At 47.3% G+C, this 26786-nt stretch overlaps 2 protein-coding genes across 2 annotated transcripts in view; one reads left to right on the forward strand and one right to left on the reverse strand.

Moving 5' to 3' along the window:
• Nucleotides 1-26786, forward strand: part of SYN2 (synapsin II) — a 147508-nt gene that overhangs the window by 93807 nt on the left and 26915 nt on the right. The window contains exons 2-6 of the mRNA XM_029243913.1: nt 8125-8182; nt 9457-9548; nt 11762-11918; nt 16644-16733; nt 26585-26647. Of these exons, the coding sequence (XP_029099746.1) occupies nt 8125-8182; nt 9457-9548; nt 11762-11918; nt 16644-16733; nt 26585-26647 (460 nt within the window). The remainder of the gene's footprint in view (nt 1-8124; nt 8183-9456; nt 9549-11761; nt 11919-16643; nt 16734-26584; nt 26648-26786) is intronic.
• Nucleotides 18420-24497, reverse strand: TIMP4 (TIMP metallopeptidase inhibitor 4). The gene is made up of 5 exons (XM_029243914.1): nt 24300-24497; nt 22996-23093; nt 22469-22583; nt 19770-19894; nt 18420-19112 (listed from the first exon to the last, which is right to left on the reverse strand). Exons 1-5 carry the CDS (start codon nt 24436-24438, stop codon nt 18915-18917), a joined length of 675 nt encoding a protein of 224 aa, XP_029099747.1. The 5' UTR covers nt 24439-24497; the 3' UTR covers nt 18420-18914.

Below are 26786 nucleotides of genomic sequence, written 5' to 3' on the forward strand. Positions count from 1 at the left end.
AAAGATGTTTTAAATTATTATTAATTATTAAATAATAATAGTTATTAAAAAGTCATTTCCCTGGGATAAAGAGAAAGTAAGTTAGAGGTTATCAGGGACTGGGGGGTGAATTTGGGGGGGATGGGCAGTTACTGCCTAATGGCCACAGAGTTTCTGTTCTGGATGATGAAAAAGTTTTGGAAGTAGCGATGTTGGTTGCACAACATTGTGAATGCACTAAATGCCACTGAATTGTACACTTGAAAATGGTTAAAATGGCAACTTTTGTTATATATATTTTGCCACAGTAAACAAAAATTTTAAGGCATTACCAGTTAGAGATATTACTTAAAATTCTACACGAGAAATAACATGATATCTGGGATTTGCTTTAAAGCAATCAAACAACAGTCCTAACAACAACAGTGAGGGTGATTAATGAAAAAGACTGGCAAAATGTTGATTACTGAGGATGGAGTTTTTCATAATAAAAAGTTAAAAAAAATTCTTTTGGAAGCTGGCTATTACATCCCAACTACTCAGCCTGACATTTGAAGTTCTTTGACAGGCCATCCCTTCCCTTTCTCAGGAGCCTCAGCCTGCGTGCCCTTCCCCCAGTCAGCTGGGCCGCTGCAGGGCTCTGTGCTCAGGCAGCCTCTGTGCCTTTCAATTCTGCTCTCTGCTTCTTGTGTGGCAAATTCCTCCTCATTCTTTAAGACTCAGCTGCGTCCTTGGAGCCTTCCCAGGCTCCTCCAGGCAGAGAACTCCCTCCTTTGGGTCCCCACAGTGCCTTGTCCACACCCCTGGTACAGTCTATACCCTGTATTATGATCTTTTATTTATGCTTCTGCCCACCACTAACCTGCGAGCTTCATGAAGGTAGAGGAAACTTACTTTTCACTGTACATCTTTCTGAGCTAGATGAAACTTTTGTTGCTGTTGTTTTAGTCGTGTGCATTAAATTCTTTTTTTTAAGGAAAAGATTGAAAGGTGGGGATGTGAATATTAGCTATAAATCTTAAGAGTTGAAAGGGTCCTTAGCAATTACCGACATGCATATTGGTCTCCCTTTCTAGACTGTGCTTTCTCTACTTGGCACCTACTAATGCATTTTTACATTTCCAGCACCTACCACTGGGTGTTCAGTAAATTGTTGCTGAATTTATTGATAAATCACATCCTTTCTTTCTACAGATGGCAAAAAGCCAACTATCTAGCTTGGAGTATGTGGACACACACTTTTTAGGAGAAATAGTGAATTTTCAGGCATGGTTTGTCAGAGCAGCAAATAAGCACCTGGAGGGCTATCACTGAGCCAGTGGAGTCAGCTCAGTGGGTGAGTGAGCTAGGACTACGGCGTGTCTGCAGTACACATCCTGCCAGGGGGTGGCGGCAGGCGCCCACAAACTCTCTCCAAGACCGGCAGGCCTGATTTACCCTTTGAGTGTAGGGTGGGGAATAGATTCCTCTACTATTTCTAGTTTATTTTCTAATTTCTTGATGCCTTGAGATGCTTGACCAAAAGAATAGGGCCTGAGTTATAGACAATAAGACCCAGAAACTAAGCACCTTGCCTGGACATTTATGTCTAACCAGTGCTAGGCATTTACTAGGTGCATTGTTAGTGCTTTCATCTTCTAGCTTGAGGATTTGATCCCTGTGCGAGCCTCAGGCACCCAGGGAGGATTTACACTCTAGGCTGTTTTTAGGTCCTTTAGTTCCGGTGTGGATGGAGATTGAGAACAGATTTTCACGTGGGGAAGAAGAGAGAAGAAAGAACATGACACCCTGGGACGTGCGCGTGCAAGAAGAAAGGAGAAGACGGCTGGGGCTGCAGAGACACACAGTCCACTCAGTCCTGAGGGTGGCCTCTTCTGGTTTTCTGCATCTGTCCAGCCAGCACCATCACTCCTAACATCTCCAGTCAATAAGCAAGCCCTGATTGTGAATAAGTACACAGTTTAGGGAAGTCGTTGGAAATTTATAGATATGTTGATTATATTTGTACAAGCCTTAGCTCAGAGCATGTAATATGACAACAGGACATAATCAATATTTAAAATGCAAAATGATGGAGAGTCCAGGGCTCACTTGGGTAGTCTTTGCTCCGAAGTATTGTTGCATAATCCAGTGATCTGAGGCTGGTGTGGGGGAGGAGTAGCACAGATTATTAGACAACTGAGTTTGAAAGGTGGTATCAGATGATGATGCTATAAGCCAGATGTGGGGAGTAGACAATAAATGCAATGCAAGTTCAGAAGAGGAAGAAGGCATGTTGGCTCTGGTCAGAGTAAAACAGCAATAATACCTGGTACATGAATGTTTGTTGCATTTTGCTAATAGTACTTTATATTTGCATAATATTTCAGAGTTTCCAAAATACTTTCATATCATTTATTCTTACCTGGCTTCTTTAAGTCTTCACAGCAACCTGTGAGTCAGGTATTATTAAATGAGGTAAGATACATAGAATACTTAAGATAGCGGTTAGTACGTAGTGAATGTTTACTATTATTATTAAAATCATTATTAGCCCTATTTTATACATGATGAAACTGAGGCTCAGAGAGGCTGTTACTTGCCCAAAGTCACACAGCTGAGAAGTGGTAGAACTAGGCCTGAACTCAGCTCCCCTGGCTCCTAATTCTAGACCTTTCTCCATTTCCCCATGCATAAAGAGGGAGTATTTAAGCTGGGCGTAGCAAGATTGGGCCAAGTTTTGAGGCAGCCTTAGCAGAGAAGTCTCTGATGATGTCTCCTCAGCCTCATGAGCCCTAGTTTGCAAGAGGATGGGAATTCCTGCGGGTATTCTGTGCCTTGAGTAAGAAGAGTTAAACCTAGAAGCCTCTACTCATTTTAGCAGTAAGGGGAGGTGGTTCATTGCCTGGGCAAGCCATTAAACTCACAAAGATCCTCAGCTGGTAGGCTTGTTAAGAAAATGTTACAATAGGGGGAAATTGACAACACACGCACCATAGATATTTTTAGTCCGTGCTTCAAGGATGTACATCTTGGCTTCTGTTTAGACTGAGCACCAGGGGGTGAATTTGGATTGATTTGACAAGACTGGCTGTTGGAAAGTCCTTACTGAGCACCTTCTCTGTGCCCAGCTTAAGCAAGGGACTGTGGGGGGGTAACTAAGGGAGGTGAAGTAACTTTCCCAAACTTTCAAACACTGGGGAGAGTGATATAATCTTTTTCTTGGGTAGGGGGCAGTGTGCCGATATCAGTAAAAACTCTGTCTATTCCTTACACCAGCAATTCTGCAATAAATTATCCTTCTAATGTACAATGTGGTGACTGTAGTTGATGATACTGTTTTGTATACTTGAAATTTGCTTATAAGAGAGTAGATCTAAAGTGTTCTCGCCACACACACGCGCACAACACACACACACACACAAAAGGTAGTAATGTGAGGTGATAGGTGTGGTAATTAATCTGTGCTTATCCCATTTCACAAAGTATACATGTATGAAATCATCATGGTGTACACTTAAAATATAATTTTGTTTGTCAATTATAACATAATAAAGCTGGAAAAAATAATTTATCTTATGAATATATTCTTAAATGTAAGCCATTGTAGCTCTGTTTCTAATAGCAAAAACAATCCAAACACTGGAAATCTAAACGCTCACCAGTAATTTTTTTTTTTAAGATTTATTTATTTATTATTTATTTATTTACGGCTGCATTGGATCTTAGCTGCGCTACGCGCAATCTTTGTTGAGGCGTGCAGGATCTTTTGTTGTAGCCTGCGGGCTCTTCATTGTGGTGCTCGGGCTTCTCTCTAGTTATGGCGTGCAGGCTCCAGGGGGGCATGGGCTCTGTAGTTTGCGGCACGCAGGCTCTCTAGTTGAGGTGCCCAGGCTCGGTTGCCCCATGGCATGTGGAATCTTAGTTCCCCAGCCAGAGGTCGAACCCGTGTCCCCTGCATTGGAAGGTGGATTCTTTACCACTGGACCACAGGGGAAGTCCCTATACTTGGGAGGTTTTTTTGTTTGTTTTTTTTTTAACATCTTTATTGGAGTATAACTGCTTTACAATGGTGTGTTAGTTTATGTTTTATAACAAAGTGAATCAGTTACACATATACGTATATCCCCATATCTCTTCCCTCTTGCGTCTCCCTCCCTCTCACCCTCCCTATCCCACCCCTCTAGATGGTCACAAAGCACCGAGCTGATCTCCCTGTGCTATGCAGCTGCTTCCCACGAGCTATCTATTTTACGTTTGGTAGTGTATATATGTCCATTGCCACTCTCTCACTTTGTCCCATCTTACCCTTCCCCCTCCCCGTATCCTCAAGTCCATTCTCTAGTAGGTCTGTGTCTTTATTCCTGTCTTGCCCCTAGGTTCTTCATGACCTTTTTTTGTTTGTTTTTTAGATTCCATATATATGTGTTAGCATATGGTATTTGTTTTTCTCTTTCTGACTTACTTCACTTTGTATGACAGACTCTGTGTCCATCCACCTCACTACAAATAACTCAATTTCGTTTCTTTTTATGGCTGAGTAATATTCCATTGTATATATGTGCCACATCTTCTTTATCCATTCATCTGTTGATGGACACTTAGGTTGCTTCCATGTCCTGGCTATTGTAAATAGAGCTGCCGTGAACATTGTGATACATGACTTTTTTTGAATTATGGTTTTCTCAGGGTATATGCCCAGTAGTGGGATTGCTGGGTCGTATGGTAGTTCTATTTTTAGTTTTTTAAGGAACCTCCATATCACCAGTAAATATTGGTTAAATTACTGTATGACCTTCAAATGGAATTTCATGCAGCTAGCTATTACAAAGAAAGAGGTCTAGGGCTTCCCTGGTGGTGCAGTGGTTGAGAGTCTGCCTGCCGATGCAGGGTACACGGGTTCGTGCCCCGGTCCCGGAAGATCCCACGTGCCGCGGAGCAGCTGGGCCCGTGAGCCATGGCCACTGGGCCTGCGCGTCTGGAGCCTGTGCTCCGCAACGGGAGAGGCCACAATAGTGAGAGGCCCACATACCACAAAAAAAAAAAAAGGAAGGGGTCTATCAGTATGTGTTGAAAGCACATCACTAAGATGTATTTTTTTAATTGAAGTAGAGCTGACTTACAATATTAGTTTCATGCATACAACATAGTAATTCAATATTTTCATAGGTTATATTCTATACAAAGTTATTATAAAGTAGTAAATGGAAAGATATCCCGTGTTCATGGATTGGGAAGAATTAATATTTTAAAATGTCTACACTACCCAAAGGACTGGTATATTTTTAAGTGCAATAAAAAATTAAGGTTCAAAAAAGAAGAGTTTATATAGCATGATGCCATATGTTTGAAACATATATGTATGCAGATATATGCACACAATTTCACACACTGGAAGGATATGCTTGCAACTGATAATGGGAAGTATGTGTGATGAAAGAGAAATGGGAAAGGAAAAATGTATTTTTCATCTTATCCATCTTATTCTTTTGAAGATAGATAGATTTATTGGTTTAACCATGTGACATACTTTTTTTTTTAAGCCACTTGCTTGCGGTCACACAACCAAAAAAGTGTACAGCTAGGATTCCCATGCAGACTGTGATTCCAGAGCCCTGTGATCCAGAACCCCTCTGAATTCTAGCACACTGCTTCCTAACAGTGCTCTCTTAGGATCAGGAAGTCATTCTGTCACTTGCTTGTAAGTTACAAAATTTTTCATGAAAATACCTGGGAGAATGTGCTCATTCTCCAGAAGAAGACTCTGTGCTCCATCGCCTGCCATCTTGGCTCCTTTTCTATAAGACTGTAGCTCAGCCAAGAGAGGTCCATCACCCAGAGCCAGATAACACAAACTAAGATTTCCAAGAGGACAGATTCCCTTAAGGAAAAGGCATTAAGATAATTGGAGAGTTGGGGGTGGGCACAAGGCCTGAAAACAGTATCATTAGCCAACTTGGTCAATGGGCAGGTGCAGAAAGTGGCAGATAAATGCAGACAGAATGTATATTTATACTTCAATATCAGTGTTCACAACCCACAAAATAAATGAGTGAATTAAAAACCTTGGCAGCACCTAAGTACCTAGACATAAACTCTTAGTTCTAAGCTTAACTCCTATGAACTTCTCTGTGATTTGAACATATTATTTAGCTGCTCTGGGTTTCTTTCCCCATTGGTTAAATGGACAGCACTGTCTGTCCTGGCTGCTTCACAGAGTGGTAAGGAACAAATAAGGCAAGAATGTGCTTTGAAAATGCAAGGCATCATACAGAATGAGAGGTTATTGTTAACGCCTCTGAGACTTACCTCACAGGAGAGCTATTTTGAGACAGGAAGATGGGAGGAAGCATCAGAAAAGCATTGCTGGTAACAGGGTAGGCACACCTCACCAACACAGGGAAGGAACCTCTTAGATCATTTACTCCAGTTCCTTCTGTTTATAGTCGTGGACGAAGACCTACGGAGTCCTCAGGATCTGCAGAGCAGTGATAGTGCCATGCATAGACTGTTATTTAAACCCATAAATAAGATGGAACCGTAAAAGGAATGGGATGTGCTACAGGCCCCTTGCCCAAGGGGCTTGCTGAGCTGTGAACGTTGAACAGGGTTCTGGAAGCAAGCTGATGAAGCTTAGTAAGGAATTGGGGCAGAGGTAGGGGGATGGACTTCAGTGATCCAGCTCCAGGATGGCTGAATGCCTCTGAGGAGCAATTTGAGGGTAGCCAGGGACTTGGATAGGACAAATGACAACTTCCTAGAACAGACTGTTCCAGAACCAGATCGGAAAGGAAATAGCCTGGCCTCGTCCTGGGTAGTTCACAGGAACCGGTGTAGGAAGTATTTGTAGTGGAACTAGTGCTCACAACATCAAGTCCCTTTTGCACAGAAGAGAGAAAATGGGAAAAGACACATGCAATGCAGCATACATGACAAGTCAGTTTTTGTAATGGTGGGAATGAGGATGGCAAGAATGAATAAGCAGAGGGAGACAGTGCTGTGCAGCACCAACGACTCTGGACTCAGACTTGGGTGTGAATATTGGTTCTGTCACTAACTTGCCATATGACCTTGAATGTGCCATTTTTATCCCCTGAGTCTTGGTTTCCTCATCTCGAAAATGAATGCCTTTCTCCCTATCTCATAAGTTGTTATGAGGACTAAATGAAATGTTCTTGAAAGAAATTAGCACATAATTCCTAGAACCATGATGCCCAATAAATGTTAGTTTATCCCTTTGTTTTGGAGAGGGACTTTTAGAAAACCTCCAGTGAAACATACTAATTTGAAATTTGAAGCGCTGGGAAAGCAAGCCCAACCTAGGTAGCATGTGGAAGGGCCCTTTTTACAGGTGGAGAACCAGCCTATAAAGGCAGATAAGAAACTCTTATGAGAGGAAGGGGAGGTGAAGAGCAAAGTAGCAATGGCTATAAATATAAGCATAAACAGTCCTCTTACCAGCAGCTGTAATGTGAGGTTCCTCCAGCTCCGTGACAAAACGGGAAGATAATAAGTACAGTGTATCTAGGCTTGACTCATTCTCTTGACTGCCCAGAAACACAGGATAGGTTTTGTGTTCAATTATAGTAGCTTTCCTCAGCCTCTCCCCCTGCCCTCTGCTTTTTTTCTGGTATAATTAACTCTCCTTCATTCATTGATTGTCCTTTAATCCTTGTTTTGTTGGATATATTTCCTTTTTAAATTATTGTCTCAAATTCTTTTTGGAAGTATGGGTATGAAGAGGTAAAATAATAACAGTTTCCTTAGAAACTAAAATTCCAAGGGTGGAAACCAACTAGAAAATCAGAGTGAAAGGCAGGATGGGGGAATATAAGGAAACTATAGGGATGTATAAAATTGACCTAGTCTTTACCAGGAGCAACATTAGGGAAATTGTTACTTCTAGCCTCCTTTTGGAAAGACCAAGGATGTTATCATAAAATGACAATGCCTGAGAGTGAAAGGCCTCTTGGTTTATTTTATAGAGGGGAGGCCGTGGTTTGACTGAGGCTGTCTCATGGTGATCCAATAGCAGACTGACCCAGGTCTCTTGACTCTCATTCTGGGATTCTGTCTGCCATGGTCCTCGTCTTTGTGAGAGTGAATTTCTGACCACAAACACCTGTACAGAACTAATTTGTGTGGGTTTTTTTCCCTTTTTTCCAGGGCCAAGTGCTTTCGGGGCAAAAAAGTCCTTGGAGATTATGATATCAAAGTGGAACAGGTAACCAGCCTGGAGCCCAGGGTTGCATCTGCATCATTGTTGGCCCCTCTTGACATTCCAGAATGAACCATTTAGTTCTGCCAAGTGGAGATCAGTGTCCGTCACTAGCTTCTAGACTCTCCATCTCCTCCCCCAACCCTTCCCAGGACTTTTCTCTCTATGAGACATGGTTCTGAAGGCTGCATCTTTCAACTTTGCTGACTTCTCTTCATGGCTCTGGTGTCCATAGAGAGGCAAGCAGCGTGGCTCTTGGGGCCCTCTGGGTGCAGGGTTCTCAGGCTGAGGAACACTTTAGAGGAATGTCTACCTAGGACATGGCCACACCTACATATTGCTGGTGGCATGGTCTTGCTGGGTAGGCACACATCTGCCTTTCAGTTGTGTGGCCTCCAGTGGCGCCTCCTCTGCACGCCTGAGGCTACACTTCAAAGAGAACTTAGAAAAGCACACCTCCTGGTCTTAATGCAGAGAAGTCCTGAAAGGTCATTTTTTATCTTCCTGTACTGTTTGCTTCATGATAAATAGAGATTAGGTCCATTCGAGTGCATAGGGGGATGTCCAGTTTAAACAATGCATGTATTTTATATGTAATGATAGAAGTTACTCATCATTCCTTACATGGTGTGCTGTGATTGATACAGAGTACTTTTCCTATCCATTGTTGCATTCAGTTCTTAAAATAACTTATTAGATAGGCAAGGTTGATAAAAAAAATTATTCCCATTTTATAGATGGGAGAAACTGTCCACCCGGAGAGAACAAGTAACTCGCCTGAACATCTTATGCAGCTAGTTGGGCCGGAGCAGAACTAAAAACCCAATTGCCTAAACTAAAACTTAGTGTATTTATGTTGAAATTGATAAAGGGCATGTTTGCCCCAGTTTGCATTCCCGCTCTGTAGAGAGGCAGCACAAAGGATGCTGGGTGGGGAGTCAGAAGGCCTGAGTTTTGCTCCTGTCTCTGCCAACAATAAGTTTTGTTTGTCCAGAAAAGTCACTTAGCTGCTCCTTTGGTAAATAAGGATAATTATCTCTGCCCCTCCTGCCTCATAGAGTAGCTGTGAGAGTTAGATGAGATCAGTTTGGGAAAATGCTTTGCAAACGGTAAATAAATGTTTGGTGGAAGGGATGCTGTTGCTGCTATGCGGAGGGCCCTGCAGAATCAGGACTGTGGGCTTACTCCCCTACTGTTATTTTTATTTATTCATTTTTTATCATAGTAAAAAACACATACCGTGAAATCTACGCTCTTAATCTCCTCCTGTTATTTTCCAGGCAGAATTTTCAGAGCTCAACCTGGTGGCCCATGCAGATGGGACCTATGCTGTGGATATGCAGGTGCTCCGGAATGGCACAAAGGTTGTCCGGTAAGGTCCTTTCTGTCCTCTGGGTCGCTGTCACTGTCACCACAGTCACCGTCTCTGGCTTGCAGTGGGACAGCATTGCTATGTATAGCGTACAGAAGTTGATGATGTGTGCTGTGCAGCGGTGGCAGAGGAAGGCAGAGGAAGCCAGCTCCCGCCTTTAGGGAGGCCATAGTCCACTGGTAGAGAACGCTCCATGGGCTCAGAGCTCTCTGAGCGGTCACTGGATTCCTGTGCGAGGTGTGCCAAGACTCCTGCCCTACCTCAGCCAGTGCAGCTCTGGGCTTTTATCTCTGAATATATTTCCCCTGGAAAACAGGGTTCCATTGCTTTTTAAAAAAAGTTTGGAAACCTCTGCTGTGGTTCAGCCTCCTTTTTTACATTGATTTGCTTAGATTCCCTCAGTAAGTTGGTAGCAGAGCCCTATGTTCTATGTGAATTCTCTTAACTCCCAGCCCTGTGTTCTTTCTATGTTCCAAATTCCTGGGAACTCATAAGTCTGATAGGAAAGCCTGGGGTGGGAAGGGACATTGTGGGTGGAAGAAAATTTGCAATTACAAAGCACTTACGTGCCAGGAGGGGTGCTGGGTGACTTACAGACATCATCAATTGTAACACAACAGTTCTGTGCGGGAAGTGATGGGGATTCCAGATGAGGGAGAAAGGTTCCCACAGTGTTCTTCTTCCCTGGGGCTCAGCGTGGCTTCAGGTTTTCAGACATCAGGGTATTGCTCCAGGAAGAGTGTTCACTTCACCCTTTTCCCTACCTCAATCTATGCTACCCTGACACTGAGGCTGCCAGTGTCCAACAGGACCTGGGTCCGTGACAGGGAAGGCAGAACTCAGGTGTCTGGAGCCTCAAGTCAGGAAATGTGAGCTCATCCATCCTGGAGACTGAGGAGGACAGAAAAAGAGACGTCTGTCCACATGGGGGTGAGCTCAGGAAGCTCCTTCTAGAGAGAATGGTGGGCTCCTCCAACTGCAAATGGAATGAATCACAGGGATGCATGACACAAGCGGGCGGTGACAGGAAGGCCCATATCAGGGTGCTGGGAGGGATCTGGCAAAAATAAGGCAGGCCCTTCCAGTTGCAGTGTGGGGACTCAGGAGCTGACCGCAAGCCTAGAGCTCAGTGCGTGTGACTGGGATATAAGGTTTGGTCTCAGGCATACAGCCGGGGCCAGTTTCCCAGAACTAGGGCACAAGGAGGTCAGAGCACATGCCACCTGACTTGATGCTAGCTCCCCTGAGTGACTGAGGAGGGGTCCTTCCACCCCCACTTTAAAAGACTGAGCTCTGAGCCCAGGTGGGGCTGGAGCTGTAGGTGGGGATTGGTTGGGTGCCTGGGAAGAGAACCGGGTAGGTCGTTACACATGTGTGAAATGGCCAAGGCCTAGAGCCTTGAGGGCAGATGCTGCCACAGAACTGACTCTCCAGGAAGGTGGGGTTCCTCTGGAATCAGGGCATGAAGATGGGGGCCCTGGTCCTGTGGAGCAGCTGGGGCTGGGAGCTCTGCTGGCTAGAGGTGAAATGCAAGGAGCCTTTCCATGCATGGGAACACTCTGTACTCTCAGTGCTTCCTGTAGCCAGTTGCTCAACCTCAGTTCTGCAAAAAATATTTGCACCCCTCCCTAGCATCCGCTTTGGAAGAATAACATGGGGACGTCTGGTATCTGTTCTCAGCCAGCCTGGACCCTTGCTCACCCGGGGACCTGATGAGGGCACTGCCTATTTTAAGGAGCAGCTTTAAAGAGTCAGACCAGGACGCTGAGATCAGGGATCTACACGGCAGGGCAGTGAAGCCAGCCAAGTGTGTTGTCTTCAGAGTCTGCTGGGACCCCCTTGGGGTACCAACTCTGGAGCCACAGGAGCTTCAGCTCTTGTCGTGCCCCATAGGGACAGGGAAAATTCTTGTTGACCTAAGGTGTGAGGGTCTAAAGTGTTTCTTCCCTCCTGAGGGCTTTTGCACCTTAGAAAAAGACAGTGCTTAACCCAGAGGAATAAGAGAATTTCAGAAATCTGTACAAATCTCCTTTGAGAAGTGCCAAACATAATACCTCATTTCCTAGTCCATAAAAGAATAGTAATGATAAAATGAAGGGCTTGGCTCGGGTAACCCCTAAGACTCCTTCCCTGTCTTGGTCTTTGGAGATGGGAGACAAGAGGATGTATGACCTGAGGTTCTGGTTGATGGCAGACTTCTACGTTCTTCCCAGGTCCTTCCGACCAGACTTTGTGCTCATCCGGCAGCATGCGTTTGGCATGGCAGAGAATGAGGACTTCCGCCACCTGATCATTGGCATGCAGTATGCAGGCCTCCCCAGCATCAACTCCCTGGAATCCATTTACAACTTCTGTGACAAGCCGTGGGTGGTGAGTGAGTTACCCTTCCGCCAGGTAAAAGGGTAGTACCCTGGTCCCTAGGAGGACCACTGGTGATCCAGGTGCAGTAGGTGCCAGCTGAGAAGATGTGGGAGGAGCTTCAGCTGGGACACAGGGTAGGGCAGGCTCTCACAGTAGGACTGTGTCATCACGGGCTGGGCCGCCTTTGCTGCAGAGTGGACCTTTGGCCTCACAGCAAAGTCACACCAAAGATTCTGTGAAGACGCCCTTACAGGTCTGTAGGCTCTGCCCTTAGCCATAGGATACAACAGTAAAAGTGCCAGTTTCTTGTCTGTGAAAGGTCTAACCATTGGAAAGGCCTGAGGCCAGTGGGGACCAAGGGGATGGTCCATCTCAGAGGGATGTCCGTGTCAGAGTCCTACCAAGAGTTTCAACAACCTTAAAATGAGATTCATCCACACATATATCAATCAGACACTTATGTGTGCTGAAAGTGCCCTTAGAGATCATCAGCTCTCACCCCTTCACGTAGAGATGTGAAAATTAAAGAAGGAAGGTAAAGAGTATAAAACCACTTACTATGTGATGCCATGATCTGAGATTTTCCTACATTAACTTCATTTCATCCTCACAATAACCTTACAAGGAAGTTATTGTCACTTATTACAGAGAAATGAGACCCAGAAAGGATTAAGTAACTTACCAAAGTTTCAGGGCAAGGATTTCTCTAGATGACAGTCTCTCTCGCATAAATTGGGTTATCACTTGAGGAAGAAGCTGGTCTGGTGTTCTCCTCCTTGGCTAGTCTGGAAGTCTTGGAGGCAGTAGAAACGTTTGAGCAGAGAGAAGAGTGGCACCAGGAGGGAAAGTGGCCTGTGATGGTCCTGGGCTTCTCTGGCCTCCCCTCTGACAGCTGGGGGATCCAGTTCCTATAACTTTGCTGCTCCAGGCTGGTCGTCTTGGAAGGAAACAGCTGCCCGTAATCACATCCTCCTCTTCTTGTTTTTCAAAAATCATTTCAGGCCTCACATACTGGCTTGCCAAGGGTCATGGCACTGGTGGCTGATTGTGAAGTTCCCAGACCCCAAGCTCCCAGACTCAGGGAGCTGAAGGGGGTGTTTTTTAACTAAATGGATCCATTACCTCTACTTTTACACCTGAAATCAGTTTTCCTGTTCCACTGGAAGCCAGGGAGACCTGACAGTGTGAGAGAAAAGACCAATGAGCAAGGAGTAGAAAGATCTGGGAGCTGCTGTAGTTGCCACTTGTTCAGCCTTTCCCTCTGTCTGGCCTGAGGTTCTGGAGTCCTAAAGTTGTGCAGAAACAGGCTACAGGAATTGTGTGATTTGAATGAGTTGCTAATCACAGAGAGCACATATGAGGCCTTCACCAGGTTTCCCCTTAGTCACATGACCTTTCCTACTGCACTCATGTCCTAGCCCTTTCCACCCTCACCCCTTCAATACCTGTTAGAATTTGGCTCCCTCATAGCCACACAGGGCGATTCTGCTATTATCAGCTTTTTTCTGGGCACCCTCACTAATCAGCCTTCTGACTAAACCTCTCTGTGCTCTGGTTTGTCTGTAAACTAGGAATAATCATAGTACCTTCCACCAGCTTGCCAGCCTGGTGTTACGGTCCCCTAGTATTGGGGGTCTGAAAGAAACTAATTCCCTGCTTTATGTTCCAAAACTGTGCTGGAGGCCAGGGAGGGGCAGATCAGAAAGCCTGTGCCTGGGGCTTTGCCCCTCCTGGGATCTGGGATCTGGTGAGGGTTCACATTCTCACCCGTTCACAATCCAGCACATTGCCGTTGGCATCGCGTGAGAACAGCGGGGCTCCCTGGCAAAACACCAAGTTCTCCCTTCGTTTTCACTAAGGAGCTGCCACACTGATGGCATTTTATATATCGTTCTCTGTCTGAACAAATCTGGTGACTGTGAGGGGAGGGTCCCTCTGAGATGATGACTTTGGTGCGTATTTTCTAAATTTCTTTATTGTGGCTGCTCTTGGTGTGAGGAGAGGCCTCAGCTGGATTGGGAAAGGCTCTACGTTGTCTCTATCACAGTGTCTCTGAGCATATCCACTATCTCATAAATTGGTCAGGGCAGGCACACTGGGATTTTTAAAGCAGAAGTAGACCTACCAATGAAAGTAGCATCCCAGAGAGTGCAAGGGTGCCACCATCACATACTGCTGCAGATTTACCTGAAAACCCTGTCACTCTGGGTGTTTTTTAGAGACAGATGCACATGAGTTGAATTAAAGCATTTTATTTCCAGGAGGGATAAGGATAACATATTAAATTCAGACTGGTCTTGAAATCCCATTTCATCCAAGAAGTCTTTCCTGATACACTGGATAAGTGGTTATATTGAATGTTATCTTCCTATTCACTGCCAATACCACCCCCAGCTCCCAAATCCATTCTTTTGTCTAGGCATGGTGGAAATAACCCTTATCAGATATTCCTTTTGTTTAATTGGTGACTGTGTGCTTGTGACTGAATCTAAGTTTCCAAGGAGGCAGGGGTTAGATGCCAAGCCCAGTACTTTGAGCAGAAGGGACTGCAGGGGGTGGAGGAGGGTAGTATGAGCTCCCAGAGGCCCAGCTAGTGCCTGGGAACTGGCTGCCATTTTAGTCTTGGCTGTGCCGGGACTCTGAGAACCTGCCGTGGGCCTTCTTGGCATCGGTGTGGTGTCTGTTTAACAATCCCACATGCTGGGAAGATAGGGCCCCACATGCCTTGGTGCCATGCCAGGGCGTGGGCTGCAGCAGGACAGAGGTTGTGAGGCAGGGCTGGTATCAGCTCTCCGGGGAGGCTGGAGAGCCTTGGGAGCTCAGGCAGGTGTCCAGACACAGAGCAGGAGTCCAGCCAGGCCGAGGTGGGCAGGCAGGACTTAAAGGTCAGATGAGGTGGTGGAGAGAATCAGAGAAGGCAGGAAAGGTCTGAGGGGTGGTCTTGACAGTCAGAGAAGGTTGAAGAACCAGAGAATGGCGAGGACAGCAGGGTACAGTGGAGAATGCACTGGGCAGGAGGAGACCTGGGCGCTGTCCCAGTGCAGCCCCAAGTCCAGGCATGATGTGGGAGCCTGCACTTTCCTTGGCTTCTATAGCCCCAGTCTCCTCATTTGTAAAATGAGATGTCTGGCCTAGAGACTCTCTCAAGTCTCTTCCAATAATAAAATCTTTGGGCCTTGAGAGTCCATCAATCATACTTGCAGCCCCGGAGGAGGCCGTAGAGATCTAGAGTCACCAACTGCGTGTCACTAAGGGAAGTGACCCGGAAATTCCACTGTTTTTCAGCATTTCAAGAATAACAGATTCTATGTCTGCTCACGAAAGGACCACAGCAGATGATCACTTAAACAACAGTGTGCTCATGGAGTTTGGGAGGAAATGTAATAAAAAGATGTTCTTTTGTGGTAAAAAGTTTGAGGCACTGATCAAATTCAGTTCTCGCTTTTTATATATGAAGAAAAGGAGGCCCGGAGAGGAGATATCATTTGCCTAAGGACACCTAGCAAGTTCGAGCAGAACAAGAAGAATCAGAAGACTGCAGTTTTCTAACAACCCAGTTCTGGCTTTTATCGTCTCCCCAAACTGACTCATGCGCTAACATCCCTGATCAAAAACAGAACCCGAAAAAAAAAAAAAAAAAAAAAAACAGAACCCGAGCTTTTGAAAAATGTTCTAGCTTTCCTTTCTCTAATAAATAGAAGGTAGATTTGATCTGGCAACTTTTCCTACTAGCAGTTCCAGATATCAGTGGCTTAGAGCGTGAACCCAGTAGCACTAGAGAGAAGAAGCTGGATTACCCCTGCTGCCAGCACACTGGGGTGGATGTGGGGAGCTTGTGTGTGAGTGGGCGGAACTGGAAAGCTTCCTGTGGGAAGAGCGTGATCTCTTTACAGCCTGAAAGGCTGCTATGAGTAGGGAGAGTTACGGGTTAGGAATAAAGGATCCTGGCTATGAATCTGGCTCAACTACTGTGTGACCTTGGGCAAGTGACCTCTCTGGGCCTCAGTTTCTTCACTTATAAAGTGTGGGGGGCAGGGGGCACCAAGGGGTGCTACAAGTTTGCCAAAGGCAAACTCTGACACTTAAGTCTGTGTACTTCATCTCTTCTCCATGGAGCTGTTCTGGCTTCTCATAGGTGAAGGTCCAGTGAGTTCAGTTCGTAGATGAGTAGTAAGTCCTAGAAGACTGGGTCTGTCTTTCCTGCATTCCATGACTCCATTCTCCCTACAGGAAAAAGCTACCATTCCTTTGCTTGGCATTTGAACTTCCATGACTGGGCCCCATGTTACCTATCCAGCTTCATCACTTGCCATCTCTAGAGACGAAGGTGTTTAGAGTTAGAGACCCAAATTTCAATCCCAGCTTTACAAGCTCTTTGCAGCTCCGTGACTTTAGGCGAGCTTCCTACCCTCCCTGAGCTTCATATGTAAAATGAAGATGATAAAGAACCTAGTTCATCAATTTGATATGAGGATTAAATGAAATATCATTAAAATTGAGTAGGCACTGAATGAATGTTAGCTCACTCTCTCCCTTCCCCAACTAAAGCATACGTTCCTGGAGAATAGGAATGGGACACCTCTTTTATATCCTCAGAGCGCTTTGCACAAAGCCCTCAGTGAGCAAATACCCAATAAATAATTGTTTGACTGACAAATATTTGTTGGATTGACACTTGGTCTGTCTGTTCCAGAGCTGTTTAGGTAAACCGAAACCTTTGCTTCTCTTTTGCAGTTTGCCCAGCTGGCGGCCGTCTACAAGACACTGGGAGGAGAAAAGTTCCCACTCATTGAGCAGACATACTACCCCAACCACAAAGAAATGGTAGGTGACTGAGTGCGGGCTTCAGCCTCTCTGCTGTTCGCACTCTGACCTTAGCCACGCAGTGACTATGGGGCTCTGAAGAGGGCCTCAGCCTCCCAACCCCAGAGACTCTGTTGAGGTTGAACTGCAGACCTGCTTTGTGAAGCCAGGGTGGCTGGGTTTTAGCTGACAGCCCCTTGTCTCCAAAACCTGGAGACAGCATAGGAAAGAGCAGAAACAAGGGCATTTTATCGAGCAACAAATCCATGAATCAACAATCAGAAGATCCAGCTGCTTCGGGTCCAAGCCCAGCCCCACAAGTCAGGGACGGTTGCATTTCCTCACTGCATGTCAGTTTCCCAGTGCGAAAGGCAAGTGGGCATAATTATTCCTGGCCAGGACATTTAATATGGTACTTGCATAATTTAAGTGAGATTCTTTAAGTAACAGTCTGTGAAGAGTGTGAAGTGCTTTTCAGATGTAAGGTGTTGTTCCTGTTGTTATTCATCAGGCCCTGCCATTCCCTTGGCTTCCTCAAAATTTTGATAAGACTAGGGTTGCACTGTGCCTTCTCTGAGGCCATCCTAGGATGGCAGAAGGAGCAGAAAAATGGGATGGATGGTTGGTACAGAGGCTATTACTAATGTTTTTCTCTCATGGTGACCTGGGGCTTAACCCCCTTCTTCTTCTCTGGCCCCACGTACTCTGCCTCAGGCCTGCACGGTCAGTTGGTGGTCCTCCTTAACCCACCAGCGGAGACTCTCTCTGCCATAGCTTTCCAAGTCTGGTACTCGGGGACAGAGACCTCCAGAAGGAATCTCCATTTGCACCATTTCTGTGAATAAGGAGCCTGCTCCTGGCATTTTGTGCGTGGCCCAGCTCATCAGTGAGCCACGCACGGAAGATGAATAACAACCCTGGGCCTCGAAAAGAACTGCCTCCTTCATTTTTGTCAGAGCATCCCCAGGAGAGGCCCTGGAACCTTAAGCCCTTGTGTTTAATAAATTCTTGAGACTGTCATCAGGGCTTTCCCTTTTAGGACAAGTCAGGAAGCCCTGTAGAGGCTGAGGAACCCTAGGGATCTGTGCTTGGCGATTTCAGGGAGTCCAAGAGGGGACTGAGCTGAAGACTGAAGGGGCTCTCAAAGCTGGCTTTTTCCTGCTGTAGCGTCTAGCAGGCTGACCACTGAAAAGAACCACAACACGTGCAAAGTGTATTCCTCATCTACCATCCTTTTGCCCCAAGGGCCCTTGTGTTACTTTTCTCCCGTCCTCTATCCTGATATTTGCCTTCAAGAGAGGACCCCTAAGATCTCTCTGAGGTGTCAAAAGCTAAGTGGGAATTTCAACTCTATAAGAGAAAGGCTTTTTTTAGCTTAAAAAAAGTTTTGAAGTAGGAATGAAAACATTAGTAATCTAGTAGAGAAGGACTTTCTGAAAGAGACAGAGGAGAAGCCTTTTGGACATCAGTTCAGGGCATTAAGTATAGTTAACCTAGAGAGACAACCCAAGTCTGTTCTTATCTTGCTAATTGGGCCAGGCCCTCTGCCAGGAATGGTATAGAGGGGATTACAGCACATGGAGGGAGGTTAGGCCATTGTAGGCTTCACATTGGATGATTCCGTGTCCCCCAGGTCACTCCCCCAAAGCTGGGATTGAAGGATCAGAATGAGTTGAGACAGGAGGAGTAGAGGATACACAGCCAAAGGATGTTGTTCTTTTCATTTCTCCAAATCAGCCTGTTTATGATACTGTCAACCCACCTTCTGGTCTTGTACATCACAAGGCCGCCACACCATCTCATATGTATAATAGTCACCATCTCTCCCCTGTCAGATCAGTTAAGACAAAAGGAAAGCACATTTATCTGGGGAGAAAAAGGAATAGTCCTAGCTTTGGAAAAGAAACTAAGCCAGAATCAATAACAAATACCAGCTCAGCTAAAAGGGTTTGGGAGGCAGGGATGAAGGGCTGAGGACAGGAGAGAAAAGTCATGCTACTTTCCCTAGCCCTTGACAGGTTCTGGACTGGGGTCTTGGACACAAGCTGTAATATGCCCCATCCCTGCCCTAATGCTGGCCAGACCATCCACTTGTTACTTCCCATTGTCTGGCAGCGATGAGGCAGGTGGTGACAGCCAGAGCTCTGAGGGAAGGAAAATGACTTGGTTTTCGAGATTCTTGAAGATATGTGGTGGTCCCTCCTAGGGCTGGATGATATCAACAAACTCCTTCCTGAGGGGCAGGCGTCCCTGGTACCAGCTGCAGGTGCCATCAACATGCTTCATGCAGACATAGTGCCGGGCCTGGTACCCGTAGAGCTTCCGTTCCAATAGCCAGTCTGTCCAGAGGCACTCGTTGGGAGCCGAGATGGTACAGGGCACCGTATAGCAGGTGGTGATCTAGAGCCATAGCCACACAACATCAAAGTGAGTAGGGTGTCCTTTTTCCATTATTGCCTTTCAGACTCCTACATGTTCTCCTACAGCCTAACTCAAACGCCCCCTCCCTTATGAAGCCTTTCCTAGTCTCCAAATTTCTCCCTTAGTTCTCCTTCCCCCTGTGCTCTGCATATATAGTATTGCCTCCCTAATGGCATCTCTGGAGTCAGAAAGACCTGAAGGTCCTTACTCTACCACTGACCTTAAGCAAGTCACTTCACTTCCCACAGCATTAATTTCTTCACCTTAAGATGGAAATCTTAAGTCTTCAAAAATTTGTTTTAAAGACTAAATTAAATATCTTAAATAAATTAACCATTACAGGTCCTGGCAAAAAAAGTAGACTCTCTTTAAACGGTAGTGTGTTATCCCAGTCTGCCTAATATGATGGCTGCCTTCCCAGCTAAAATGTAAGTACTCTGAGATCAGGGACTATGGGCCATCTCGCTTTCCCATCCCCAGCTTCATACGATGCCTGGTCCATCGCAGATCTCAAGTATAGTATAGCAGGTGAATAGATCACGCATGCATGAAGGAAGGAATACATGAAAGGTGAGGCTGCACGGCTCAAGACCCTTCCCCCACCCCCAAAAGGCCTTGGAAATGGACATTGCTTACTTGGCAGCCACAGTTCAGATGGTAGTGGTGATTTAGACTTTCTCTCTGCAAAAAGGACAGGTTCTCCCAGGGCTCGATGTAGTTGCACAGATGGATGAAAACTTTCCCGTCATTGAGAATCTGACCTTCAAGGGGAGATGGAGGAGAGCCTAGCATGAGGAATCTGCTCATGGAGCTCCAGGAGTCCGGATTCTTGAAGGAGCCCCAAATCACAGCCTCTTCAATATCTTTTGGTGGCAGTGGTGTGACATGGGACTCAGTGAAGGAACCAGAAATACCTCTATTGTCTTTAGATCGAAGCTGTTACCAGATGATGTTTGTATGAGGGAGAATTGTGGGGTGAAGGCCTTTACGTTAGCATGGTGTAGACAGAGGGATGTGGCCTTTAAGTCAGAATCTTGGTGGAACCCCCTTCTTTTCTATCATTTACTAGTGTGTGACCTTAAGAAAGTCACATAACTTCTCAGCTGAAAGATGAGAATAATGAGGTTATTGGCAGGATTAAATGAGAGAATGTCTGTGAAGTTCCCAGCACAGCTGTGGGCCCACAGAAGATGTTCAATAGATAGTAGGTTTTTCTTCCTTTTCAACCCCTTCCAACCCTTCCCAATATCTACACAGGCCAGTCTCCTGCCCCAGTGATACCTATCTTGGTGAGTCTTTCCCCTTCCCTTTCTTTACTTATCAAACTCTTTCCTGTCTCCATACTATCTCGTCCGCAAAGCCATCCCTGACCGTGCTAGCACACACCTCTCTCAGAACTTCAGTCGCTCAGTCATTTACTGACTGAGCAACTACTATGCCCTGGTACCAGGAATCCAGAAATAAATATGACAGGATCTCTGCCCCCAAGGAGCTTAAACACTAGTAAGGAAGACAGATAAGTAGGCAAAAATGACACTTTTGTGTGATTATATACAACATGCAGTATAAGAACAAAGGAAAGAACAATTGTCTCTGTCTGCGGAAGGGCTGGGGGCAAGAAGGGGTCTAAGAGCAGATGGTGCTTGCATTGGGCCTTGAAGGGATGGGTAGGAGTTCGCCTGCCAGACAAGTGGGGAAGAACTTCTGGATGTTGGGACAGAGGGGCGCAGCCCAGCAGTATACCTACTGCAACCGCAAGTAGTTTCATTCAGCTCTAGGGGAAACGAGGGGCTGGGAACGGTCACTGACAAGTGGCAGGAGGCAAGGCTGGAGAGGTCAGCAGGGTCTGGTCACAGAGGGCATTCAGTATTAGGCAGAAGAGCTTGTGCCTTCTCCTGCAGGTGCCACTGATGACTTTTCAGTATGCTTGTGCTTCGTCACCTAACCCCACCTTCGTTTAGACTTGACCTCTGTGAGGGCAGCCAGCACGTTTGCTGCTTCCCCTGATGCACCACCGTACCTAGGAGAGGGCTAGGCAGGCAGAGGGCAGGTGCTCAGGAAGGAGGTGGCCTCGTTGGCTAGTCCTGGGACCTGGAGGGCTCAGGGGCATGCCCCGCCTCTGCCTTTCCCATTCCAGAGGCGCCCCGATCAGCACATGCTCAGAGCTGGGGGCCCCTACCAGTGTGGCCTCCAATGCCTATGACTTCTCAGAAGTTTGAACTGTGAGCTCTTTGAGGACTGTGACTTGTTACTGAGTCTCCACTCTCCTGCCCCAGGCCAGGCAGTGAGTAGGTGGTCATTCACTGCTAAGGGGATGGACAGATAGTGGAATTCCTCCTCCTGTCCTCCCCACCTGCTATGTTTTTCTTTTCCTGGCCTTCTCTCTAAATATTTTTCATCCTTTAGGGCCGATTCAGATCTCTCTTAGACAGTGAAGCTTCCATAACTGTTTACAACCACACAAATACCTTTCCCTGAACTGCAAAATAATTCAGTACTGCATTCATTCACTTATGGGTTATATTCTTGTGAGGTTCTTTAACTGTTCTATCCCAACCAGTTCAGTATGAGGGATCTGCCTGGGCCCAAGGTCATGGAGACAGAATCATGTTAGAGTCAAGGCTCCTGTTAGGGCCTGTGCTTTACTGCACCCCCAGAATAGGGCCTCGGATGTGAGTCAGCCACGAGCCAAGAGTGTGACCTGTCCTGGCTGTCTAAAGCTAATACATTTGTAGGCTACAGTGACAATTATGTGTGTATTGCAGGGGGAGTTGGCAAAATGCACAATCCTCCTTTGCTCTGTGTCACTAAGACCTCCCCTGCAGTGTGGTGTCCAGTTCGGGGTCCTGTGCTGGGGAGGGACAGGGACAGGCTATATCCCTTTGAAGGTGGCCAGGGCAGGAAGGGGTCTGGGAACCACAGCCAGTAGACCTGGAGCTAGAGTGCATGTACTGTTGTCCTCAGCCCTCTGAAGGGTCATCGTAGAATAGAGGGCAGAGCTGAACCCATAAGGGAGAGTTTCAGAATGGCAGAATTTGGCTCAAGATACCAAAAATCTTATACCAATTAAAGCTGTTTGGAAATGGAACCAGTTATCCTAGGCTGGGAGAGCAACCTGTGAACTAGCAAGCCAGTGGCAGTGAGGACTTTTGCACTGAAACGGATGTTACCAAGGCTCCTCCCAACCTAGGCTGCCTCTTCGTAACACAGCTCTGTTTTATGCCCAAGAAAATGCCACCTGGCTCAGCTCACTACCCAGGGTCAGCCCGGGCTCCTCCTTGACTGCCTTCCTTAGGGCAGAGACTCTCAGGGCCGCTTGCTGGTCTTTCACTTACCAGTCAGGAGATACTGCTTCTGGCTGTTAGCTTCTAGTTTCACCCCACAGAGGGAAGAATCAAAAGGTGTATAGATATACTGAATATTGTTGACTTTCTCAAACCCTTTGAACATCTGAAAGCATTTACAAAAGAGCAGTACTGGGTCAGTGAGTGTACTTTATATCTTCACAGGAAAAACTTTTTCTTAATCTAAAAAAATTAAGCGAAAGTCTAGTTCAGGATTTGTTGCACACAGATGGCCCAACTGGGTCTTTCCTCTCTAAAACAATCTAAACCTTGGTTGATTCCAGTGAGAAGGGAGGTGCCTCTAGCAGCCCTATGCACAAGCGCTGAGGGCCTGTCCCGCACTGTGCCTTGGCTCCGGTGGGCCTGTTGCCTACATGTCATCCCCTGCACTTGAGCATCTGTACCCCAACACCACTGAGCCAGGCCGCCTCACCTATCGGCCCCACCACTCCCAGATCACAGACTCCACTCCTCCTAACAGCCCAAGGGGGTGATCGCCCTGGCCTGTCCCCATGTACCTTTATCTGTTTGATTTCATACCGGATCATTTTTTGAGTGTCAGCAGGGTCTGCACTGGCAGGAACTACCTTCTCACTGGAGATTTTGGCCCGGATCGCTGCATAGGAAGAGGAAAGAGGGAACTTTCAGCAACACGTGGGAGTGGTCCATCTGGGATCTAGATGACGTGGCATCACCCTGGAGAATTGTGCAGGGGAATTCTGGGTTTAGGTCTTGGTGGGTTATGGGGAGAATGCTGCATGTGAGGGAAACTCCTCTGCACTTGCTGGAAGTTCCAAAACCCTCGGGCCTGTTGGGTCCTGCACTTTAGCAGCTGGTTTGGGGAGTCTGGTTCTCCACAGCCAGGGTGCAGTGGGGTGGAGGTGCGGCAGGTAGAGGAGAAAGCAGGAGCCACCTGAGGGCAGTTGGTGTGCGGTCATCCACTGCTGTAGTCCAAGGCCTCAGAGAGAGACTGACCGAGTTGATGTTGGTAAATGTTTATGAATTAATAAATGTCCTGACCCTGCACAGAGGTAGTTCATCTCTTGCCACTTGGGTATTAATCAAAACCTGTTTATGAGTTCCTCCTCTGTGCCTGGCCTAACGCTAGATACTAGACCCACAAACATGATTAAGACAGGGTCCGCACCCTGCAGAACTCTTGGTGTGGTGGAGAACACCCTTAGAAAGACCAACAGCACAGCATGGTAGGAGCACAGAGGTGCTATGGTAGCACCAAGGAGTCAGGAAGCCTTCAGAGAGGAGGAGACACCTGAGTAAGATCTTGAAGGATGAATAGGAGTTTGCCAGGAATTTAAGGGTTTCAAGGAAGGGCATTCCAGGCAGAGGGACAGAAAGGGCAAAAGCTGTGTGTTGAAGTGAGGACGTGGTGACAACCTCAGTTATAGGCTTGGACACCCAAGGATGTTTATAATGAAAGCGCAACCCCTGGCCCCTGGCCTTCCCTTCCCCCATCCAGTAGATCAGAATAATCACCGGAGAGTTCCGGAGACTTGTTGTTCGGTGACAACACCCCCCCCCCCCCCCCCCCCCCCCCACCCCCGTAACTGCAGTAGGCAGGGGAGACGGGGTCGCTGCGGAGGCCCTTTATGCAGTCTGTTCCCTCGCAAGTCTCCGGGTCGCGGCGCTTGCAAGGTGGCTGTGGCGCTGGCCCTGCCCGACCCACGGGGCCCCAGCAGGAGGCAACTGGTGCGGGATTGGAGCTCCTCCCCCTCCCTCCAGACTCCAGGTCTGCCGCTGGGCCCCGCCTCGACCCCACACAGCCACCCCCTGCCGTGGACCTCGAGGGCTCCCCCGGACTCACCTAGCGCCGAGTGGCAGACGTGCTGCTGGGGGTGCGCGGGGGCGCAGCTGCACGCCTCGCCCAGCCCCGGCGGCCGAAGCAGCGCCAGCAACCGCAGCAGCAGTGCCCAGCTCGGCGCGGTCCGGGGGCTCCGCGGCATCTCACGGCAGCGCCCTGACTCAGCCTCTGGGGACTGTCGGACCAAGCAGCTCCTCCAGGGCTTCTCCAGAACTCGTCGCGCCCCTCGCCCCTGGTTTTATGAGGTGGACCTAGGGCCAGTCCCGCCCCGATGGGCTCCGCCCTCCTTTGGCTGTAGGCCACCCGCGGCTGCGGGACCAGCGGCCCTCCTGGCCGGCGGGCTCAGTGGCAGGCTCAGCAAGATGAAGAGGGAAGCCAGGAGAGTCTCCTAGCCTCTATTTCCTTGCCTGTGCCTTCTAGAAGTAGAGGGAGGGGTGGGAAAGGGGATGGTGTAAGGACTGAAAGACAGGGCAACAAAGACAAATGCACCGGGACACAGAGACCAAGCGACTGTAATTCAGGCAGAAAGGACAAGAGTGTAGAGAGGCACAAACAGAAAGAGACAGGCGGAGTCAGAGAGAGGCAGACGGAATTACAACAGGCAAAAGAGACAGTGACAGAGAAGGACGGATCTCTTGCTGAGCTGCACGCTGGGAATGAGACAAGCTACTCAGGGCTTTTTTCAGCTGCAGGAAGTGTTTTCAATGCCCTATTTATGAGGCTCCAAAGCAACAGCAAACAGTAATGGAATAGGACAGAGAAAGTTGGGGTGTGTGTGTGTCTTGGCTCTGTCGGCTGGGGGGTGGGGAGAGATGTCCGAGAAAGCAGCCAGTGCTTTAGAAACCCTTTCCCGTTGCCCAGAGCTCAGACTCTGCAGATGTCTGAGGACAGTGCTCTTACTGGGGGCTCAAAGCACGGGGTAGCCCATCACTTAGGGCAAACCTGGGTTCTCAAAGCTCTCTCCAGACCCTAGGCCACCCTGGTTCCTATCTCAGGCCCCTACTCAGCTGAGAGACTACATCTTGTTATAGAGGGTGGGGCAGCTTAGAAAACAAAGAAGCAAGGCACTTGAGGCTACGGACTGGAGTCCTGTCCACTGTTTGACAGAGGGCATAGTGCTCCGACCCTCCAAACAGAAAGAAACCCACGGGATTGTTGTCGTAGGATGTTTCCACACAGCGTTCCACCAGAAGGTCGCAGGCTGGGTACTGATTCTGCCACTAGGTAGCTTGGCAACCTTTGCCTCTCTGGGCCTCACTTCCTTCTCCGTAAAGTAGGATTGAACTACGTGATTTTGCCCCAGTCTCAACTGGCCTCAGCCAGGAATACTGAAATCCTCAGGTCAGGTACTCCCAGTATCTGGTCACACTCAGGATTCCCGTGGGGATCTGACTTTTCGTCAGAGTCAACATTATTTCCTTTGAAAGACATGTTTTCATCTTGATGTGGTGGTGATGTTTGAAAAGAAGGAAACTGAAAGAGAGCTGAGGCCTGACTGAGAAGGATGAGATTTGGTGTCCAGGTTGGTTCTTCACGCAACACCCGACCAAGATAGAGTCTGATGTGTTATTGCACGGGATCTCGAAAGCATCCCGTCCAGTCTCTTCGCTTGGCAGATGTGAAGGCTGAGCCCCAGGGAGGTAAAGGGACTTGCAGAGAGACTGGGATGCAAGTCTCCTGACGTCTAGTCCAGCGCTCTTTCCCCTCCACCATGTTATTTCTTCCATCGCCATTTTGTAACAGCTTGAAATCCTGCCTTTGAAGGGTAGTTCTTCTTCTTTTAAGTTTTCATAGTTCCTCTGTTAAAATACGGCTACCTCAAGGTAATGTTTACTCTCTTAAGGATCTCTTTTGAGTGATAAACGTGTTGAATTCTTATGTCAGCTCTCTTCCAAACCCCAAGCTGGGCAGAAATGGGCCTTCGCATACTAAGTAAGCTGTGTTTGGTGCTGAGTTTGGGGTGTTGGTGAGCAAGGAAGAGAGTGTGAAAGAGGGGAGAAAAGCCAGGTTCAGTGCAGGAAAGCAGGACACATGAAGGATGAAGCGATAAGTTTTAAAGATGTAGAGAGTACCAAGTCGGAGAGCAGGGTCCTTATGGTTCTGCTACTAATATGCTGTGACCTTAAGCAAGTCACTGTCACCCTATGGGCCTCAGTTTTTTAATTTGTGAGGCAAGTAGGTTGCAGTAGTTCTTTAAAGAGCCCTTCCAAGGGTGTTCCCAAGAAAAATATTTGTAAGATTCCACACGTACACTCTGACCAATTCATTCCTTTCTCCTCTGCTTTCAGCTGACTCTGCCCACGTTCCCTGTGGTGGTGAAGATCGGCCATGCTCACTCGGGCATGGGCAAGGTAAGGCTGGGGCTGCTGTGCTCTGGGGTTGAAGCCAAGAAGGGCACTTTTCAGAGAGCCTGGTTGTGGACTGTTCTTCTGCCTCTGTTGCTGATGACTTCTTTTCAAGGAGAAGACCGTTTGGCCCCTCTGAAGGCAT

The sequence above is a fragment of the Monodon monoceros genome, unplaced genomic scaffold (assembly GCF_005190385.1).
Source record: "Monodon monoceros isolate NGI ecotype Baffin Bay Population unplaced genomic scaffold, NGI_Narwhal_1 Super_Scaffold_3, whole genome shotgun sequence".
NCBI classification, from domain to species: Eukaryota; Metazoa; Chordata; class Mammalia; order Artiodactyla; family Monodontidae; genus Monodon; species Monodon monoceros.

Bases quoted from the DNA above. Each gene is read 5' to 3' on its own strand.
- TIMP4 (XM_029243914.1), bottom strand. From the start codon at position 24,438: ATGCCGCGGAGCCCCCGGACCGCGCCGAGCTGGGCACTGCTGCTGCGG. The intron at 19,895-22,468 runs GTAAGTGAAAGA...CTCCCCTTGAAG, and splicing joins GAAGCAGTATCTCCTGACTG to GTCAGATTCTCAATGACGGG. The intron at 19,113-19,769 runs GTAAGCAATGTC...CTATGGCTCTAG, and splicing joins ATCTGAACTGTGGCTGCCAA to ATCACCACCTGCTATACGGT.